Source organism: Seriola lalandi, unplaced genomic scaffold, assembly GCF_002814215.2.
Source record: "Seriola lalandi dorsalis isolate HSWRI2012SDOR001 ecotype SW California unplaced genomic scaffold, Sedor1 jcf7180002054538, whole genome shotgun sequence".
Lineage (NCBI taxonomy): Eukaryota > Metazoa > Chordata > Actinopteri > Carangiformes > Carangidae > Seriola > Seriola lalandi.
The window spans coordinates 433,353-452,416 of record NW_019525091.1 but is presented as its reverse complement, the minus strand read 5'-3'; the positions used below and the strand labels follow the sequence as shown (position 1 = coordinate 452,416).

Genomic DNA, 19,064 nt, shown 5'->3' with positions numbered 1-19,064 from the left:
ATAAATGTCAAAGGAAATGCAATCCAGAGTGTAACTGCTGACACTGTCACTATTAAACAGTCAGGACCAGCGAGGCCGTTTGGAGGCTTCAGAAATCCACATGTATAAAATGATACAGACCTACATGATGAAAATAAGGCCGACCAGATAAAATGAAGCATTTTCTTGTGATATTAGGACGGTTCTAGCAGAATTTGAGGCTGCAGTTACAATTTAAATGTAACTAAAAACATGTTAAGACATTTTAGAGCCCTTAACAATATTCTTGTTAAAGAAAACTTTTATTTTGTAAAAAAAAAACAAAAAAACATTCTCAATGAACTGAAGATAACTGGTTTAACTTTACACATATAAAGTGGTGCTACAGTGAAGAGATGCCTGTACTGACAGCACCAGTACTTAAAGAGCATCCTCGGGTTTTACTGCTCAGGTAATCACTTGATGATAAAACTTTTAACACTTGTGATGACTGCCTCTTTCTCTTAAAGGTCTAGAGATAAGGAAAAGCTCTATGTGTGTATGTGGATCACCTCTGCAGAGAGATACTCACTAGTGCTACCGTTCTGCTTCTGCCGGCTTGGCGGTCTGACAGAGAGCGACAAGTTTCCTCCCACCACTCCGCTCCCTGCAGAGCCCGAGCTGCCTCCGTTGCTCCCGATGACTCCCACTCCGCTTCCTGGGGCTAGGCTTCCTACCGGGCTCGGTGACATCAGAGAGGACCCCTGCACTCCTGACTGACTTGAACCCAAACCCAGAATCCCCGAGCCGATGCCGGTCACCCCCACCGCCGCACCCAGCAGACCTGCCGTTGTAGATGTCGGCCCGCCGACTGTGATGCTTCCACTGCCAATGGAGCCCACTGCGCTGTTGGTCGACGTGGTGCTGATGCCTCCCAAGGAGCCCGGTAAGCCAGAGCCGACCGTGCCCGAGGCAGCTGCCTGAGCGTAGGGTGCCGGAGTGGAGCTGGACAGAAGGCCTGCCATGGTGCTCAGGGATGCCGGCATCCCTGACAAACCGAGGCCCCCGGACATCGGGCTGGTGGTGATGGAGCCGGACATGCCGCCTTTGCCCAGAGAGAGGCCCAGCCCGAGGCCGAAGCTGTTGGAGGTCGGCGTGGGTCCCGATGGAGTCAGGGGCTGGAGGTTTGAAGTCATAAGCCCCTGTGTGCTGGCGTTGGGGGGAGAAGAGGCCGAGGAGGCGGGGTGGCTGTTGGTGGAGGTGCTGGGGTTGGTGATGGGAGCTGAGGAGGAGGAGCTCACTGAGTTTTTGGCCTGTTGTTGTTGTGCTGACGGGTGCGGCTGCTGCTGGGTGGCGTTGCTGTAGCTGCCAGCGGAAGTGTTGGAGAGGAGAACACCAGAGTTGCCATGATGACTGTTGCCCCCAGAGCCACTGCTTCCTCCCCCAGCGATGGTCGCCATAGAGACCAGTGAGGATGAGGTCAGTCCTGAGACGGAGGAAGAAGAGGAGGAGGAGGAGGAGGAGGAGGAGGAAGAGGAGGAGGAGGAGGAGGAGGAAGAGGATAACGAGGAGGAGGGGTTTCCGTTCTTCACAGGTGACTGGAAAGGAAATGAGAGGAGATTAACTACAGGTGCTTACTGGAGGTTCTGGTCACATTGTTGCGCGATAAATGAAAACCAGTTTGATGTAAACTGCTGTTAGTTAAATGTTATGTTCAGCTGTCAGAAACATGCAGCTCTGATTGCAGACAGACACCAACTCTCAGAGGCTTTAGACTCACCTGACTAACTTCACTGTCTGTTGAACGTCCTCTCTTCTTGTCGTCCTCCGAGTTCTCCTGAGAATAAACAACAACGACATGTAGGAGATGGTGATTATACTTCCTTTCGCATCCTGACATCTTTAATTTCCTCAGTTTGAGACGGAACGGGAGGAGAGACATGGTGTCTTTGGCAACCAGAAAAATTTTAAAGAAGTATTTTATTCCAAGTGTAATTAGCATTTTAAACTTTACAGTATTTTATATTATTTTTTTAATGATTATATATATATATATTATATATGTTTTAAGTATTTTATTTGTATTTTTCTTTTTACTCATGTGCTGCAGAATCCTTTATATGTGCATGTTTTGTTTTTGGATCATTTTTTTCTTGTCATCACATCTGTAAATTGTTTTATCTATTATTCTCTATCTATTATTAAATATTCTTGTGCTGCTAAAGTTGTATTCTGGTCCATTAAACGTTGCTTGTTAAAAGCAGCATATTTGGGAAGTGAAACTCAACTGCTGCCATCACCAGAAAGCTGTCAGTGTGCTGACCAGCTCTTAGTTTCAGGCCACGTCCGCACTACTGCATTAAAACAGTGTTTTAAGACGGAAACGATCTCCGTCCAGACGACCGCTTTAGCTCCGTATCAGAAACAATCTCTGTCCGTACTAACACACCCGAAAACGCACACATACCTGACCATTCACGTAAACAGGAAGCAGATCATCTACTCTGCAGTTCATTAGTTGCACAAAATACTACAAACAAGGAACAGCAGAGACAGTTGTAGCATTAAAATGCATAACAGAACAGTTATCGAGCTAAAACTGGTCCAGCGGCGTTCTCGTTTTCGGTGTTCGAATACTCCGGAGTTGGTGGACACCAGGAGAAAATGTAGAAAAAGAGATGTGTTTTAAAACTAAAACGTAGTTGTGTGGATGTAGCCTCTGTTTCCAGAAACCTCTCCTGGATAATTAAAAGTTAAAACTACACCGACTGAACTTGCGATCCCAGGAGTCATTGCGTCACACTGTGTACCCCATCCTTTACATTCCCTTTCATGCCAACATATTGCTTCCTGTCAGCAGCCTTTAACAGCACCACGCCTTCTATTCAGGCACATCAGAGACATAATAACTGCTCTCAGTGCAAAATGTATGTGGGCAGAGAGGAAGAGCAGATGATATAATGGTAATTCAGCAGAACAATGAGAGCAGATGGCAGCGCGCTATAATAGCAGATACAAAGGCAATTATATTAGGTTTATATTTTAGATATACAGGCCTGACCTGACTCAAAGTGAATGAAACAAAAGGCTTAATATTCAGAAAGTACCAATATTACAAATTCAAAAGTCAATGAGGAGATAATAACCTGGCAGACTGTTTGTTTTTGGTGAAAGCAGAGGGTTAAATACAGTTTCAAGTTTGCTTTTTAATTTTAAGACCTTTTCACTCATGAGATCACTCGGTGAAGAGTGAAAAGAACAAGAGAAAAGAAAAATTATGACGTGGAAAAGATTTAAAAATGAGTATGAGGAACAGACTTGTGAGAAATGCTGACCTCTCGTACCTCCAAATACCTCCAAATTGGAGCTGTATGTTTTTTTATACTCTCTAAATCTTTGCAAAACTTCCAAATGTTTCATAGATTAAATGACCGCAGGGGAAAAAAACATGTTTCTAACACATGCTGAATGTCTAAAGTGCAAGATGTCAAATTGCAGGCCGACGGCAAGATAAAACTCCGGAGAGGAAAAGTGTTTAGCTGAAGTTTTCATACCGTAGTGCAAGTGGCAGGTGAGGGGGGGATGGGTGAGGAGGAGGTGGTGGAGGTGGGTGTGCTGCTGGAGTGCTGGAAGATCTCGTCCTCCAAGTGCGAGTGTCCCGGTGGGGAGGTGGCGACCAGCGACTGAGCTGGAGGGAGCAGGGACACAGAGGGAGGAGAGTTCAGTCATGGTCATAGAAAAACTGTTTTTACAAGCTTCACTGTGTTTTGGTGGGTTTATCTAGCTCAGTGTTGTAGTTCAGACCGTGTTAGCTGAGACCCAGTCTACACGGAGGTCCACAGAGTTCATCAAGTCAATTTCTGCATAAAATAATCAATATATCTTGTGTTTTTCTTTCTATGTGTAAATGTGAATTCAGATGTAAAGGTCACAGAGGTCTCTGTGGAGCTGCAGGTTCACTGGTGTGAAAAGCAAAAATCTAACTATATAACAGTCTCCTGATCAGCAGTGACACTTTGTCTCATGCAGCGTTAAAACAATTATTGTAAAAGATCATCTCCTTTCTGAAGCTTTTTAACTTTTATCTTTTATTTTTCTATTTGGAATTCACGTCTGCGAGAGGACTACAGTGTCAGGTTTGCAGTGATGACTGAATAGTGTGGACGACATCATCTGTACTACTTTAATGTTTTCTCCCCATTTGAACAACATAACGAGAATCTACCTGCACATGTATTACTTTATGATAAATTTCTTGTGTTTTAACCTCTCAATTTTTCCATTTCATATTTCTTATATGTATTTTGCAAAACAAACAACCAGACAATGTGAACTACGACTGTGTTAAACCCAGCTCCTTCTCTACTTACGAATGTCCTCCAGATCTAGGTCATCGTACAGAAACTCATTCTCCTCGAAGTCTGGATCCTGCGACGAGTCTAGATAGTACTCCACATCATCCTTCATGAAGACAGATTAAATAAAGGAAAATATAATAATGATAGATGCTTTCATTTTGGAAAAAGAAACATTATAAATGATATTTTCAGGAATGAAAATAATTATTACTATGTTACAGTGAAGTTTAATGGTTGGGAATCTTACAAATAAAAATATAAAATGTGTGCAGTTGCAACAAAACAAACTTAATCAGAATTATGAGTTGTGGGGTTTTGTGGCATCAAAATACTTGATGATGATGATCAAAAACATAATAAGCTCCTGTCCGTTCAGAAAAATGGTGAAACCACGACAAAACCAAACCTTTTAACTTCTCTACAGATGTGAACACACGAACACACCTTGATCTTCCTGATGGCTTCCACCTGCACTGAGTCGTTGTCCAGCATCCTCAGTATCGTCTCCAGCATCCGGATGTGGTATCGATGCTTCTCAATGAACTTCTTCAGCTCCTCGATCCGGTCCTGCTTCTATACAAAGAGAGTGTGGGTGAGGCGGCGGGGGGAGGAAAATAGGGGGCAGATGAATATGTGAGGATGTTCAATGAAATCGTATTTTCTTTGCACAAACTTTCTCAATTTGGTTAAAGAAGATTAAAAAGCTGCCAACAGAATCTCATAAATCTGGACACTGGCCCTTTTTTTTTTTAATTTTTTTTTTTTTATCGTGGAATAAAGATTCCTTCATTTCAATGCAAAACACAAACTGAAATGAATTATTCATTGATACAGCAAAGGAACAAAATGGCATTTAAAGTGAAAAACGAGCGAAGGCATGTTAAAATTTTAACACATACAGACGTGAGAAAACATATAGGAGGTGTAAGAGCACGGATCGGGAGGTGCTGCTGCTACATATGCACTTCAGGGCTTAATGCATCACATGTAGCACAGGCACAGCACCACTTCTGATTTCAATATTTAATTCTCTAACTCCTTCACACTTAATTCAAACATGTTGTGAAGGACCTGAGCACTTCATATGCTATGGATTTTAGTTTTTTTCTTTTTGCTTGTTTCTGTATTCCAGGTTGATACGTGTTCATCAGGAACAAATGGAACCTCCTGGATGTTTCCTGTGCATGAAAGCTTAAGAACGGCAGCGCACTTGAATCTCTGTGGATGACTGACTGAAGTGATGTGATTATTAAAACACACGGGCAGAGAGAAACACTTTAGACGTATGTTGGTCGGCCGCTTTAGTGGAGGCGGCGCGGTGGAACATATTAACGTGTTTCATCTCAATACATATTAATGCCGCAGCAGCACATGTCAGCAACATGAGGGAGTCTCTGTGCAAACCGGCTCCACAGACTTCGTTTAAACTTAATGTTAGACTCAAACCTATTATGTTTTAAGGTATAAAACATAAGAAATTGATCACAGAAAGGCGGCATGTTAAGTCTCAGCTCACATCAGTTTTAGATGCTGACTGAATGAGTTTTTATTATTGATTAATCTGCCAATTATTTTCTAGATTATCTGATATTGTTAAAATGTCAGAAAATAGTGACAAATACCGGGTTAATTTGCTGCAGACCAAGCAGATGTATTCAGTTTAGTCAATTAACTAAATCAATTATTAAAATATGTGAATATGTTTCTGGCCAACAACTAATGAATCATTGCAACATGCAACGTTTCAGTTTAATGTCAAGGTTCATTCTTGACCTTGAAAACAGCAGTAAAAACATATCTTAACTCGAGTATCACTTACTACTCTTTTCTACAGCTTTCAACTGCATCTCATCGTCTTCCTCAGTACAGGAAATTTGCTCTGTTGTCATAAACAACACAAATCCTTGTGAAGACTGTGAGAAGTGGCCTGAAAGCTCTAACCCGAAATGTGTTTTTGTCTCTGCTGAGCACAGATAAACTGTAATGTATGTAAAATACTTAATGCAAAGTAACACTGACATGTGTGCTCCTTGTCATCACTGTATTTACCAAATCAGAGAACACAACAATCCAAGAAGAAGCTCTTAAAGAAACCCCAGAGAATAAAAGTTGACCACATAATATTACGGCTTTGTCTGAAAACTCCTTCACTCTTATTCACTCTTTCATTATTCCCTATATAACAGAAACTCAACTGTTTACTCTGTAGTGAACTATAAAATCAGATTTTGGACATTCATTAATTATGGTCATTTTTCAGCGTCACTGACATCTGCAGCTGCACAACTCCATTTTTATGCATCTATAACATGAGGAACATTGCAGTGTCAGCAGAACGTGGTGTCAGTGCCGGGGAACCTTTAAGGACATAATGTAGTGCATAAATTTTACAATCAGACTCCACTGACAAATAAAATGATGGAGGGAAAACATGGAACATCTTACAGTTAACAGGGAGTGATTTCAGACACATTTTGCTTTTTGTATCGTAATTTCTGCTCTTTTTGTTTTATCTCTGTGTGGGTTGTTGCTGTTGCACCGGCCAACAGCTACACTAGAGGTGTGGTTAATGTTTTGTATGTGAGCAGCACAGTCAGTCAGAAACCCTAGACGCAAAGATCTTCATGGTTATCCTCCCTACGGCACCAATATTCATCAACAGGCAACAAATCCACACTCACTCCACCAAAAGGAAACACAGTCCCTGGATCTACTGACATCTCAGTAAATTACTGGCCAGTGGAGCAGGTGACCAAACACAAATGTTTTCGGGCCTCGACAGTTGGTCACTTTGGAGCCTGTATGAAACCTCAGACCAGAAACTCATATCTGCACTTCTGAGCTGCATTTCATCGCAGATCTCCGCTTAGAAACTCTGTCCTACGCTCTTGGCTGACTAAGCTAACCGCACCAGCTACAGACAAAAATAAAAACCCCTCTGGGTCTCATTTATAAAAGGTCCTTTGCGCAGATTTCATGCTCAGAACAAAACACGAACCAATTACAGAAAGAAGTCTTGATGCCAAATGAAGTCGGCTGCAAATACTTCCCGTGACACAACAGAAAAGTGCAAATATGCAGATCTTCAGGACCAGCTCGTTCTCATGTTCTGTGAAGTGACTGCCCCATGAAGTCAAATAGCTTTTTCTATAAATGAGGCCCCCAGAGAGGAGTTTAGAGGAAAGCGAAGTGGTCAGCAAGGTTATCCTGATCAGGGCAGAGACAGAAGATGAATGGAGGACACACTGTGTGACCTCTCCACCAGAGGAGAGATGAAAGAGGAGGGAGGAGGACTGAGGGCCGACTGACCGACTGATCTGTGTCGGCTACAAACAGAGAGAAAATAACCAGGAGGAGGAAACTACGCAGGAGAGCAGAGGAGAAAATAACGAGTGAATCAGAGCTGAGAACAGACTGACCTCCTTGTCTCCTTTCTTTTTTCTCGTCTGGACCGACAGAGACTCCACTTCGCTCTCAAACTGGTCCACCTGCATGTTTAACATGTCTATCGTATTCTGAGGGAGGAGAGGAATAAGAAGAGTTAATGTCTCAGCCGATGTGACGAGGCTCTGAAAGATGGTTCAGGTGGTCATTACTGTTACAAGATGATCTCAGCAAAATTAAAATAAGAAGCTTTTAAGCAAATACCTCAATATTAGAGCTGCAACTAACATCAAGAGAGGGTCAGGGTTAGGACTTGTCTATTGATTTTTGGATGAATCGATTAATCAATTAATCAATAAAATGACATAAAACAGGGAAAATGCATAATCCAGAGCCAAAAGTGACATTTTGAGATAGCTTTTGTTGTCCTATGTACCAAAGATATTCAACTTATAATCATATTAAACATATGCTTGATAAATGACTTACAAGGTTAATCAAACATAAATATACTGCCGATGAATTTTCAGCCAGTGAACTTTTTAATATCTTATTGTTTCAGTGTGTTGTCAGGATGAATTTTGAAGGTGACTCCAAGCAGCTGTGATGTATGAATGTGAGCGGCTGCTGATTAATGAGGTTTTCAGCCTTTTGTTTTTGTGACAGTTGAGACACACGTTTTGTCTTAAATTTGGTTTCAGTTCTGCTTTTGTCAAATTTTCAGTTCCTGGTTTTGTTAAAGAAGAAAAACCATAAAAATGTTGCCAGAGGAAAACTCCCCTCTAAGGGACTTGACCTCTAAACAGTGAAGTCGTCCTCTCACTGAAATCAGTGTCTGATTCAGATAAAGCCCTAATGTGTTTCTTCATAGTTCATCAGTTTTCCAAGTTGAATTCTGAGACAAGATTACATGAAAGTTTATAGTTTACAATCTCGCTCTTCTTTATTTCAGTTTATCATATTTTACTCTTAGTGGACTGTTTTACTTAACGTCACTTGTTCTCACCATTGTTGTGTACGGTGAACTAACTTCTAACCAACAGTAACTAACTTGTGTCTGTATCCAGTCTGTAACAATCATCTCTCTGTGTAAAGCACTTTCAACATTTCTTCTTTGTAAACATGCTCTCTAAATAAACTGAGTTTAGTTCATATGGAAAAATATGACTGTGCAACATCATTTCATGATGAAACTCACCGTCAGCCACATCCCGACCTCCTCCTTCTCCTTCTGGGCCGGGTCCACCTTCTGAGCCAGACCCAGCCCTTCTTTCGAGTAGGCTTTTGTCTTGGTTTCTCTTTCCACGATCTTGAACCGCTCCATTTGCTGCACAGACGGACATAAACAAAAAGACAATCACATCACAATTAAACCAAGCGATAGGTTGTTATTTTTATTTTCTATGAGAAAAAGAAAAAGTCTGCTTATTTTTCTGGCAGTTGTCGCAGATCTGGATTTCAGGATTTCACAATGTCACAATCTCCCTCTCTGCTCCTGAGATTTAGCGGCATATAACGGCCATATGATGTCACCATTTACATATAAAATGTCATCACTTAATTATTTTATTCTACAAAGACATTTGTGTCAAATTTGAAGACTTCCTGAGATATCACGTTCACAAGAATTAGGATAAGACCATAAACTGTCTGGTACTGAAGGTTGTTCAAACCACAGCAGTGATTTTAGCACCCAGCCTGTATTCAGACATGTCCAAGGCCTTAAAGTCCCAGAGGACGCAGCTCTAAACCGTACTACAGATTTTAGAGGACTGATTCCCCTGGTGGTTTCTGTCGGGACAAGATCTTTCTAAAACTCCGTCTGCTTCCTGCAGGACTCTTCCGACCGAACGTGTAATTTCAGGTCAACCAACAAAACCACAGGAAACCTCGGAGAGCAGCTTCGGGTAAAGAAGCAGCTCGTGGAGATCAGAGGGAGCCCTGCTGAGTCGCTCTCGTCCCTCATTGTACAGGCAGGTGGCTCGCATTCAGTCCATTTCAATAACCCTCATCAAAGGCTCATGCGGCTCAGCTGCCTGACAGGAAGTGGCTTAAGAACAGGTGTTAGATATCGGACCAGCTCCCATGATTCCCAGCTCTCTATGAAGAACGCTGTGATGAGTGCAGTTCTTTATTTAAAGGCTTAATCTGAGGAATTATTCTGGAAACAACTTCTGTACTTTCTGTATAAAACCAACTGCTTGTTCCTGAAATCTGAGTTTCTGTAGATGTTCGTCTTATTGGCTGCCACTGCTCATGGCACCTGCACAGTTCGTCTTCTTCCGTTTATTCTTTACAAAACTAGAAATGTCTCCCAGAGAGTGTGACTGTTTAAAACCATAAATGTAAAAGCTTTAAGGAACTGAATAAGGGTTTAATTAATAGGAATGTTAAAGTGATGACATGACAGTATTACAGATTTCTAAGGCAATCGACTAAAAAAAGAACAAACCTAAAAAAGGACGGAAGGAAGGAGAGGAAAGCTCTGGATCAAAACCTTCTGCTTCAGGTACCTGTGCTGTCATTATGCTTGATGCACCACAATATTTTACAGTTCAATACTGTCCCATTTTAAAGACATAACATGCAAGATTCATGTACATTCTGGATGAAAATGAAGCTTCCACAACTTTTTATTTGAGCTCTGAGAAGAGCGAGCGCTGCCGCACTTGTAGAAATATGGTGAAAGTACAACTGTCCAGTGCAGACGGAGGACGCAGAGGGAACATGGAGGGGAGGATTATTCTACAAGCTCTTTGACATGTTTCCAGAACTGCGTTAATGTGTTTTTTTTAGCTATGAAAACCTGCCATTGCTAAATAATCTAATCTAATGTGACCTCAGCCACTTTTGTCCATTACGACTGAAACTAAAAACTTCTTTACAGGGGTTTGTTTAATATTCAATGATTAAACTGACCGTTTGTCTCTCTCACACCAACTGATACCAGAAAATCATGAGAGAATTATAATATTTTTTGTAAACTGTAATCTTATCTTTTAAAAGCTGTTGTTTTCTCCTTCTTTGTCTCATGCCTTGTGGTGTTTTTAAAGTTATGTGGTGAATTTCTCACACTGACAATTAAGCTAATAAAATATCTGTTGACATACACTATTATGTATGTATTTAGTAATTGTATATGTATGTTTTTTTCTTCTCTGTAAAAGGAGTTGAAAATTACACAGGTGAAACTGCAGTTACTTGGTTAAAAAGTGTAATAACCTTTATACTACAAACATAATGTTTTTGCTGTTTCCAAAGTCAAGAGTGAACTTCAAAAGTTTTCCAGGACCATGAAAACAAATGAAAACACCAGTATATTGAGTATTATCAGTGGGTGAAAATCCATTCATTACTGGAAGTCAAATATTGTCCAATACATGTTGGTAAACTTACCGTAAGTATCTGATGTGTCAATGACTGAGCTGTGTAATTACCCAAACATCATAAACAAAAAACCTTTTCTCTCTCCCAAATGATTCCAGGATCATTCTCAGAGGCTTCAGTCACTTATCAAACCTGGAGTTTGTCAAATTTATTTTTGAGACATTTCCAGACTTTTTCCAGAGTTCAAAACAAACACAATCCTCCAGAGTTAACACGGGTCCTGGAGGGAGTGCTATAATGAACATGATGTGTCGTACCTCTCTCCCCCTTCAGTTCATACTCACCGTTTCTATGAGTTTGCGGTTCTCCACTAGCTGCCTTTTGTCTTTGATCTCGTTGGATGCCACCCACGTCTTGATCTGGTCTCGAAGACGCTGAGGGACCAGAAGAGGAAGAGGGAGAGAAACGGAGCGGTGGAGGGAGAGAGAGGTTGGGAGAGGCAGTGAGAGAGAGAGAGAGAGAGAGAGAGAGAGAGAGAGAGAGATACATGAGTGAACTCTGTGATACGTGCAGAGACTCGTTTTCAACAGTCATGGATGGTGAACTTCATACAGCAAACAGATTTGGCTTGGAGTCTGGTCCTCATGGTAACATCAAGATGAAGCACACACACTGCTTCTGGCTGACAGTGACGATATTTAATACTCCACACACACACACACCTCTGTGGGCAGGTTAAATGATTTCACATCAGCAAACAAACTCCGTCTTTTCATCCATTTTCAAGGCCCAGAATGTGATGACATGACACCTCGGGTCAAGTGGGTAAGTTTCTGTCTCACCTGCTGATGTGGCTACAAATATGACTCCGTTCACGCCTTCAATTAAAAAGTATCTGTAACTGGATATCTTGTCTGAATTCACACATTAAAGCTGCAACGATCAGTCGATTAATCACTTCACTATTTTGATAATTGATGCATCATTTCAGCCATTTTCTGAGTGAAAATGTGAAGCATCTGCCTCACACGTGTGACGCTCTGGTGCTTTTCTTTGTTGTACATCACAGGGAACTCATCAAAAACTGATCAGCAGGACAGATATTTGCAGAGATTGTGGTTTATACGACAATTACAGCTTATTTTCTCTTTAACTTGAAGAACCGTGCTTCTTTGAATAATTTTGACCTGGTCTGATTTAAGTCTTATCTTAAACACATAAATGCTGATGTGTCGACAAGCTTAGTAACGTATTTAGTTCTGCGGAACCCCTGACGGGATTTACATAGAGCAACAACTGTTCAGTGAGAAAACCTTTCTCCCAGGACGTGCGAGACTTTGATTCTCAGATTTCTATCGTCTCTCTTTTTACCTGTAGCTTTTTAATCTCTTTCTTGAGGTCTGCTTCATATTTCTCCTTCTGGTTGGCATTGGCTGCATTGTGAAGCTGCAGAGTGGATGAAACAGAGGAGAGATCAAACAGGTGACAAGTTCTGGTCCAAAACACTATCAATCTGAAGTGGGAGAAAAAGCTATTATTGGCTATTATTATTAAGAAAATTATTAATGTCTGGGTTAAAAATATATCACACTGTATGGAATTAGGAAAAAATAACAAACACACGAGAGGTTAACAAGTGTTTATAAAGAAGTTTGCTCTAGCAGCAAAGGTCACATGATTAAATTGTGGGAGAAAAAGAAGTTAATAAGTCACAAAATAGACTAGAAATGTTAAAAGTAACAAATAGAACATGAACATTTCTGAGCGATTCAAGCCTCCAGAGAGTCGGTGGATTTCATCCTCTCAAACTCTGATGACAGGTGTAACTGCAGCAACATAATAAATACAGGACGTAATGAAGGAAACAGGGTGACTGGGATCTTTGGTAACTGAACCACTAATGACTTTCTGCCTCTTTATTAAGAGATCTACACTGTGGGCCTCCGGGCTGCTGTGAGCTCAGGTTTTAATAACAGCTGTATTCACTCAGTTTATTATAAGTATCATGAGGACTGAACATCCCGCTGTGGTAATGGCAGCGTTTATTTAACTATTATGACTGCAGAGGCATTAGTCCCAGCTAAAGACACTGGAAAAATGAACCTTAGGGCAGGAAAATGATTCATTTATAGCAACAAAGTAAATTGTACAAACTGAACAAAGTGGTAGGATTAAAACAAAAACATTCACACAGTCCTGTTAACGGTCTGTTACTTGACAAATGTCCCATTCACAGTCCAAATTACGAGCATGTTGTCAGTGTTTACTCCCTGACTAACAGCAAATTATATGGCAATAATTTAATGATCGATGAATCGTTTTACTTAATTTCTTAAGAAAAAAATTGTTAAAAATAATTCTTGACAACTGTTGTCAGACCAGAAAAAGGGTGGGCGGTGAGCATTATTGACTATATTATTATTGTGTATACTGTCATCTGATCAAAACAATCATGTATGAAACAATAGTGAAAATAATCATTCGCAGAGCTGCAACGATCAGTCAATTAACAGATTAATCAATTAGTTGTTGGAAAGATCGGTTAAGTTGGTTTTCTGGTAAAGATGTCAAAATTTTGATGGTTCAAGGTTCTGAAATGTGAAAATCTGGTGCTTTTCTTTAATTTAACAGTATATTGAGCACTTTTGTGGTTTGGACTAATGGTCACACAAAACAAACTAATTTAATGACATCACACTGTGCTCGCTTTTAAACTGTTTTCTGATGACAAAATAATTGAGAAAATAATCAGCAGATTAATCGGTACTGAGGATAATCGTTATTTGCACAACATTACCTTTTGCCAGATGTCTTCAAACTGTTCTACTCCCTCCGCTACTTTTTTCAGACATCGATCTATTTCACCTGCAAGACGAGAAAAGCAGCAGAATAACAAAAGGCTTCAGTGAAATGAGTGAATATGAACACGTCATAACATCCAGGGTGAGTTTACAGAAGCAGATTAACTGATAATCTGGAGTAAAAAACAGGAAACATCTTTTTAAATTGTTCCATGGTTCAGATTTGAGAGTAAAAACAATCTTGGTAACACAGTGAAGCTGCATTTTAGATCAGACACACAGGAAAACAATCACACCATAGAGCAGCGGGGATTTAGCAAATTGTGGCTGACATCTCATGAAATATGCAAATCATCAAAAGGTGCATTAAACTTGTAAGTGAGAGGTCACACACACACACACACACACAAAATCTTATATCTGCCGCTCCATGATTGGTGGATGGCAGAGCAGTCGTAAACAGATGAGGGACTGACAGGAAGAGACAAGCTTTGCTATCACCACCACGTCCCAGATTGATGTTTTCCTCTCATCATGTGGCACAGATTAGTCGTTTGCTATTAAACGTAAACAGGAAAAAGGTTGTTTTTATGCTATTTTATCACGTCTGACCTGGATCACTCTGAGACTCAACAGAATTGATGGTTTTAGTGAAGAGTGAATCGAGAAAAAAAAATGGAAATCATCATTTCTGAATTCTGATATACTCTTATGTTAGAGCATCAAGAATTAGTCAAGGGACAGAAAACTAATCATATTTGGATAACTGTTTAATTGTTAAAGTGAGATTTCCTGTTTTATATCATATTAAACTGAAAATCTTTAGTTTGACTGAATCTCGGACAAAACAAGACAACTGAAGACGTCGTCCTGCGCACTGAGCAACTCAGACAGATATTCTTCACTATATTCTGACATTAAATAAACTAAATGATTAATTAAAAAAATAATTGTCAGATTAATAAATAAATAACAACAGTAATTGTTAGTTGTAGCTCTAACTCCTACATCTGATCGAATCTGATTCTTTACTATGTGACTGCAGTCTGAGCAGTAAAAGCGGAAACTGTTTGTTTTTTATGAACAGAGACAATCTGTCATAAACGTGACAAATATGAAGGATCGTAACAACAACATCTGCATACAAACATCACACATCTGCAATCTGCAGATCACAAAAGAAAAAATCCCAACTTCCTGTATTATACATTTCTCTGAGCTTGTAATCCTGATATTTTCGAGAGTGAAAGTAGCATAATGTGAATTTGTTACGTCGTCTCAGTCACAGTTTGTACACAATCGTCAGTTTGTTTCTGTGTATGAAAAGGTAGAAAGTTCAAAACAACAGCTGCTGAGAAGAGACAGACGCACCCAACCGATACATCTTATCACCAATATAAGACCCAGATGCACTCATCTGAATTCATGTTTAATTTATTTGTTTGGATTTTATTTGTAGTTTTCACTTTAAATAATTAATTACCAGTTAGACTGACTTTTAAATATTACAATATTGACTATCGCTGCCTGTAAATATATAAATATTATTATTCCTCTTTCACTCTTGATATCAACACAGAAATTCAGAACTGGTCAGACTAATTAGGACAGTTTTAAACCTAATTTAAAACTGGACACGTCGGTGTTAAAGGGGCTATTTGTAACATGGTTTCTTGCCTGGAGCGGGTGGTGGTGATTGTCGCTTGACGAGAGCTTTGGCCATTGTTGCATTTACAACACAAAAAGTTATAATGTGCCCTCTGAGCGGTGCTATGGCCTCATGGCAGATTGGAGGCTACAGTGAGTCACTATCGGAAAGGGATGAGACGGGCCGTGGCTCTTTTTTTTTTTGCAGCTAAATGACAAAATGACATTTTGAGATTCTGCAGAGCAGCAGACTGAAGACTATTCACAAGACTGAAAAACCCTTCCAGCGCTTTAAAAACAATGACAACCTCTTCCAACTTCAGCTCCTGCCTCAAACATCATCTCTACATCGTTCTGATTGATATTTAATCCACTGTGCGGTTACTGACAAAGAAACGAGGAGTGATGGGGAAAGATGCAACAACCAGCAGCGACGACAACGACCCAAGTTGTCTGACCTTAAACAGCCTCGATGTTAAGATACTGCTGCAACTGTGTTATTTTTAGATGAAAGTCCACCTCCTCTGTAATAATACATTACAATTTGACAGAGCTGAGCTGGTGCCTCCTGCGCTCCATCTTTTCTTCTGAATGAGGAGATTTAAGGGGAGATACGTGTGTGTATTGTTTTTAATATGACAGCCGCTCAGTGGGGGAAGTCACAGGAGCGCCATTTGAGGAAATGAGTGACGCTGACAGGAGAATCATCGAGGATGAATCCTGTCAAAAAAGTGTGTTTTCAGCCTGCGGTGACAAACGTCAGTTGAAAATAACATCAAAGTAAAGAACAGTGAGGAAAATGTTCTGCGGGACAGAGCGGAGCCTCGAGGTTTTCTGTCTTTACACAAAGCTCTGGGTCGGGTTACGAGGCTTGTTGTGGTGAGTGTTCAGATGCTGGGTGTCATCAGAGTACTGTGAACCGTTGGACATATCAGTCAATGTCAGCGTCACACTGTTTAAAGTTTTAAAATAAAAAGCAGTGAGAGAGAGAGAGGGGGGGGGGGGGGGGGGGAGGCAGAAGAGTCAGATCCTGACTCTTCTCAATAAAAACAAAGTGTGTCTGTCTGTGAAAGTGTGCCAGCATCATGAACTACTTTAGTACAGATGTCTGCCGACACACATGGACACAATGGCACGCTAAGCACAAAGAGGAAGTGTTAAAGCAAAACAGCAAAAGAAAACAAACACACACCTTCAACCAGAGGTGTGGTGTTGTGAAATTACTCATTTATTACTAATATAAATATGTATATATATATATATATATATATATATATTATCAACAGATGAACTGCTCATTGACATAATCATTTGACAGGAGTGTCTCTTCTTCACTGTTCCACCTGTCCGCATCACAACATTACAATCCACCAAGCAGTCCTGCTCACTGGTTTGCATCGGCCTAAATGTCCTGATTCACAGAGATATTAGGAGCTTCTCTGACAAGAGTGTAACAAAATCTACCTTCATGACATAAAACTTATCAGAAACTTAATGTTTGAATCTTTAATATTCAGTTCAATGAACATTAATCACCTTGGTTGAAACACAAGACTATAACTACATGTTTGCTTGTCTGTGAGCAAGTTACATCCACCAGAGACCACAAGTATTTTTGACATTATATTCTTGCACTAATATATAGTATATCATAGTACATTCCTATTATTGTGAATGTGTAATGTGGTTTTATCTTTTTCATTCTAATGTGTTTAGAGATGCCACAATCGAATTTTTTTGCTGCCGATAATGATACTGATCATCTGTGTGTGAGATTGGCTGATCCACAGCCGATACCGATCACCTTTGTCATGCACTGCAGATGGCATATGTTATATCAGTCACACACACTGTAAAAGTTCCACACAGCTGACACGTTGAGTTGTTTTGGTGTCCTGTCGCGCGTCCAGCACAGTGAACAAGGTGGGAGGCGGGACTACACGACACAGCAGAGTGCTGCTCTCAGCCGCAGACACCAGAGTATTAAACACAGGTGATCGGTGACAAGGAGCATGAATGTCGATCTATCAATCACATATTTTTAATGGAAATCAGCCACTGATGAACGGTGTCGGATCAATCGAAGCATCCCTACCAGAGGTATCATGAGCTGCTCTGACACAGTATCAAGAGTGTAACAACAATCTACCTTCATAAAATAAAACTTGAAATGTTTGAATGTTTAATCTTCACTTCCATGTCTCTTGTTGAAACACAGGACTGTAACTACATTTGCATGTTTGCTTGCCTGTGAGCTACAGTTGGATGTTAAATGGACTGCACTTACATAGAGCTTTTCTAGTCTTATCGACCACTCAAAGCGCTTTACAATGGAAGCCACATTCACCCATTCACACACACAGTCATACAGCGCTTACTTCTACACACAGAGTGCTTCTATCATTCACACACACATTCACACACTAATGGCAACTATCAGGGACAATTTGGGGTTAAGTATCTTGCCCAAGGACAATTTAACCGAACCACCAACCTTCTGATTAGTGGACGACCCGCTCTACCCCCAGAGCCACAGCCGCCCGCACTTACGTTCATGTCTGACATTATATTCTTGCACTAATGTACAATGTACCATAGTATATTCTCACTACTTTAAAGTACATTATTCAGCACATAGTGTTGTGTAGTTATGGTTCTTTATTTATTCATTCTATTGTTGTTCAATCTTGATCTGTACTTGATCTTTGATCTGTACATTAACTTAAATTGTGCTTGACAGTTGTTGCATTAAGTCAACTAAGCCTATAGTGTGTACGTTACCTGTGGGTGTGAAAGGTCATCAGGTGTCGTGGGAAGTAGATCTCCCTTGTGTGTGTGTGTTTATCATGATAATGATGGTATTGCAAAATCCATGTTGTGTCTGAACGTGACGCTGATGAAACCGTTATACCATCAACCTCTAATTAGATGTATGGTGTGTTGTCCCACACCTCTACACAGGAACTAGAGGTAAAATACATGAAGTGTCCTGGTGTCCAACATCTGTTTTGCTTTGTTCAGCACTGTGACACTTTTGGACAGCTTTTTTTTTATGTAAGCCTTGTGAGGTTTCATAGTAAGCTTATGGTCAATAACAGTATCAACATGTATCATGGCCATTAAGTAACAATGACACTGAGTCCAGAAATGATATATATTTCTATATGATGTATATAAGAGTTGAGACCCCAATAAAAGTTGTGCATCCAACGAGGATCCAACATTCACACACAGTTCACACCGTGGTTGGTCAGCTGTGCGGGGGTGAGAAAGCAGCCTCTCTCTCTCTCTCTCTTGTCTTCTTTCATTCTTTACACAAGTAATTCTGTCACTTTTCATGTGACCGACTGAGTGAAACGCTATGACTGCCTTCCAGGAAATTTGCGACATTTCATCCGTTTTTAAATTAAATCACATCTGTAGTATCAGTATGGCTCCAATTGAAAGCGTGTTTCAGCTCTATAAAGCACCACACCAGTAGCTCCTGAACTTAAAAGTTGTGTAAGTACGACACAATTTCTGGATATTTTTTTCTAAAATTTGTGATTTGTAGTAAAAGAGCTTAAAAATGTAAAGAAAATGACATCGT

At 40.3% G+C, this 19,064-nt stretch overlaps 1 protein-coding gene across 1 annotated transcript in view; it reads right to left on the bottom strand.

Annotated features, from left to right (window-relative positions):
* Nucleotides 1-19,064, bottom strand: part of LOC111661212 (CCR4-NOT transcription complex subunit 3-like) — a 36,642-nt gene that overhangs the window by 11,791 nt on the left and 5,787 nt on the right. Inside the window, exons 3-12 of the mRNA XM_023414704.2 lie at nt 13,825-13,892; nt 12,399-12,473; nt 11,372-11,461; nt 8,899-9,027; nt 7,736-7,831; nt 4,761-4,889; nt 4,329-4,419; nt 3,513-3,646; nt 1,739-1,795; nt 551-1,556 (exon numbers count right to left, since the gene is read on the bottom strand). Coding sequence (XP_023270472.1) covers nt 551-1,556; nt 1,739-1,795; nt 3,513-3,646; nt 4,329-4,419; nt 4,761-4,889; nt 7,736-7,831; nt 8,899-9,027; nt 11,372-11,461; nt 12,399-12,473; nt 13,825-13,892 — 1,875 coding nt within the window. The remainder of the gene's footprint in view (nt 1-550; nt 1,557-1,738; nt 1,796-3,512; nt 3,647-4,328; nt 4,420-4,760; nt 4,890-7,735; nt 7,832-8,898; nt 9,028-11,371; nt 11,462-12,398; nt 12,474-13,824; nt 13,893-19,064) is intronic.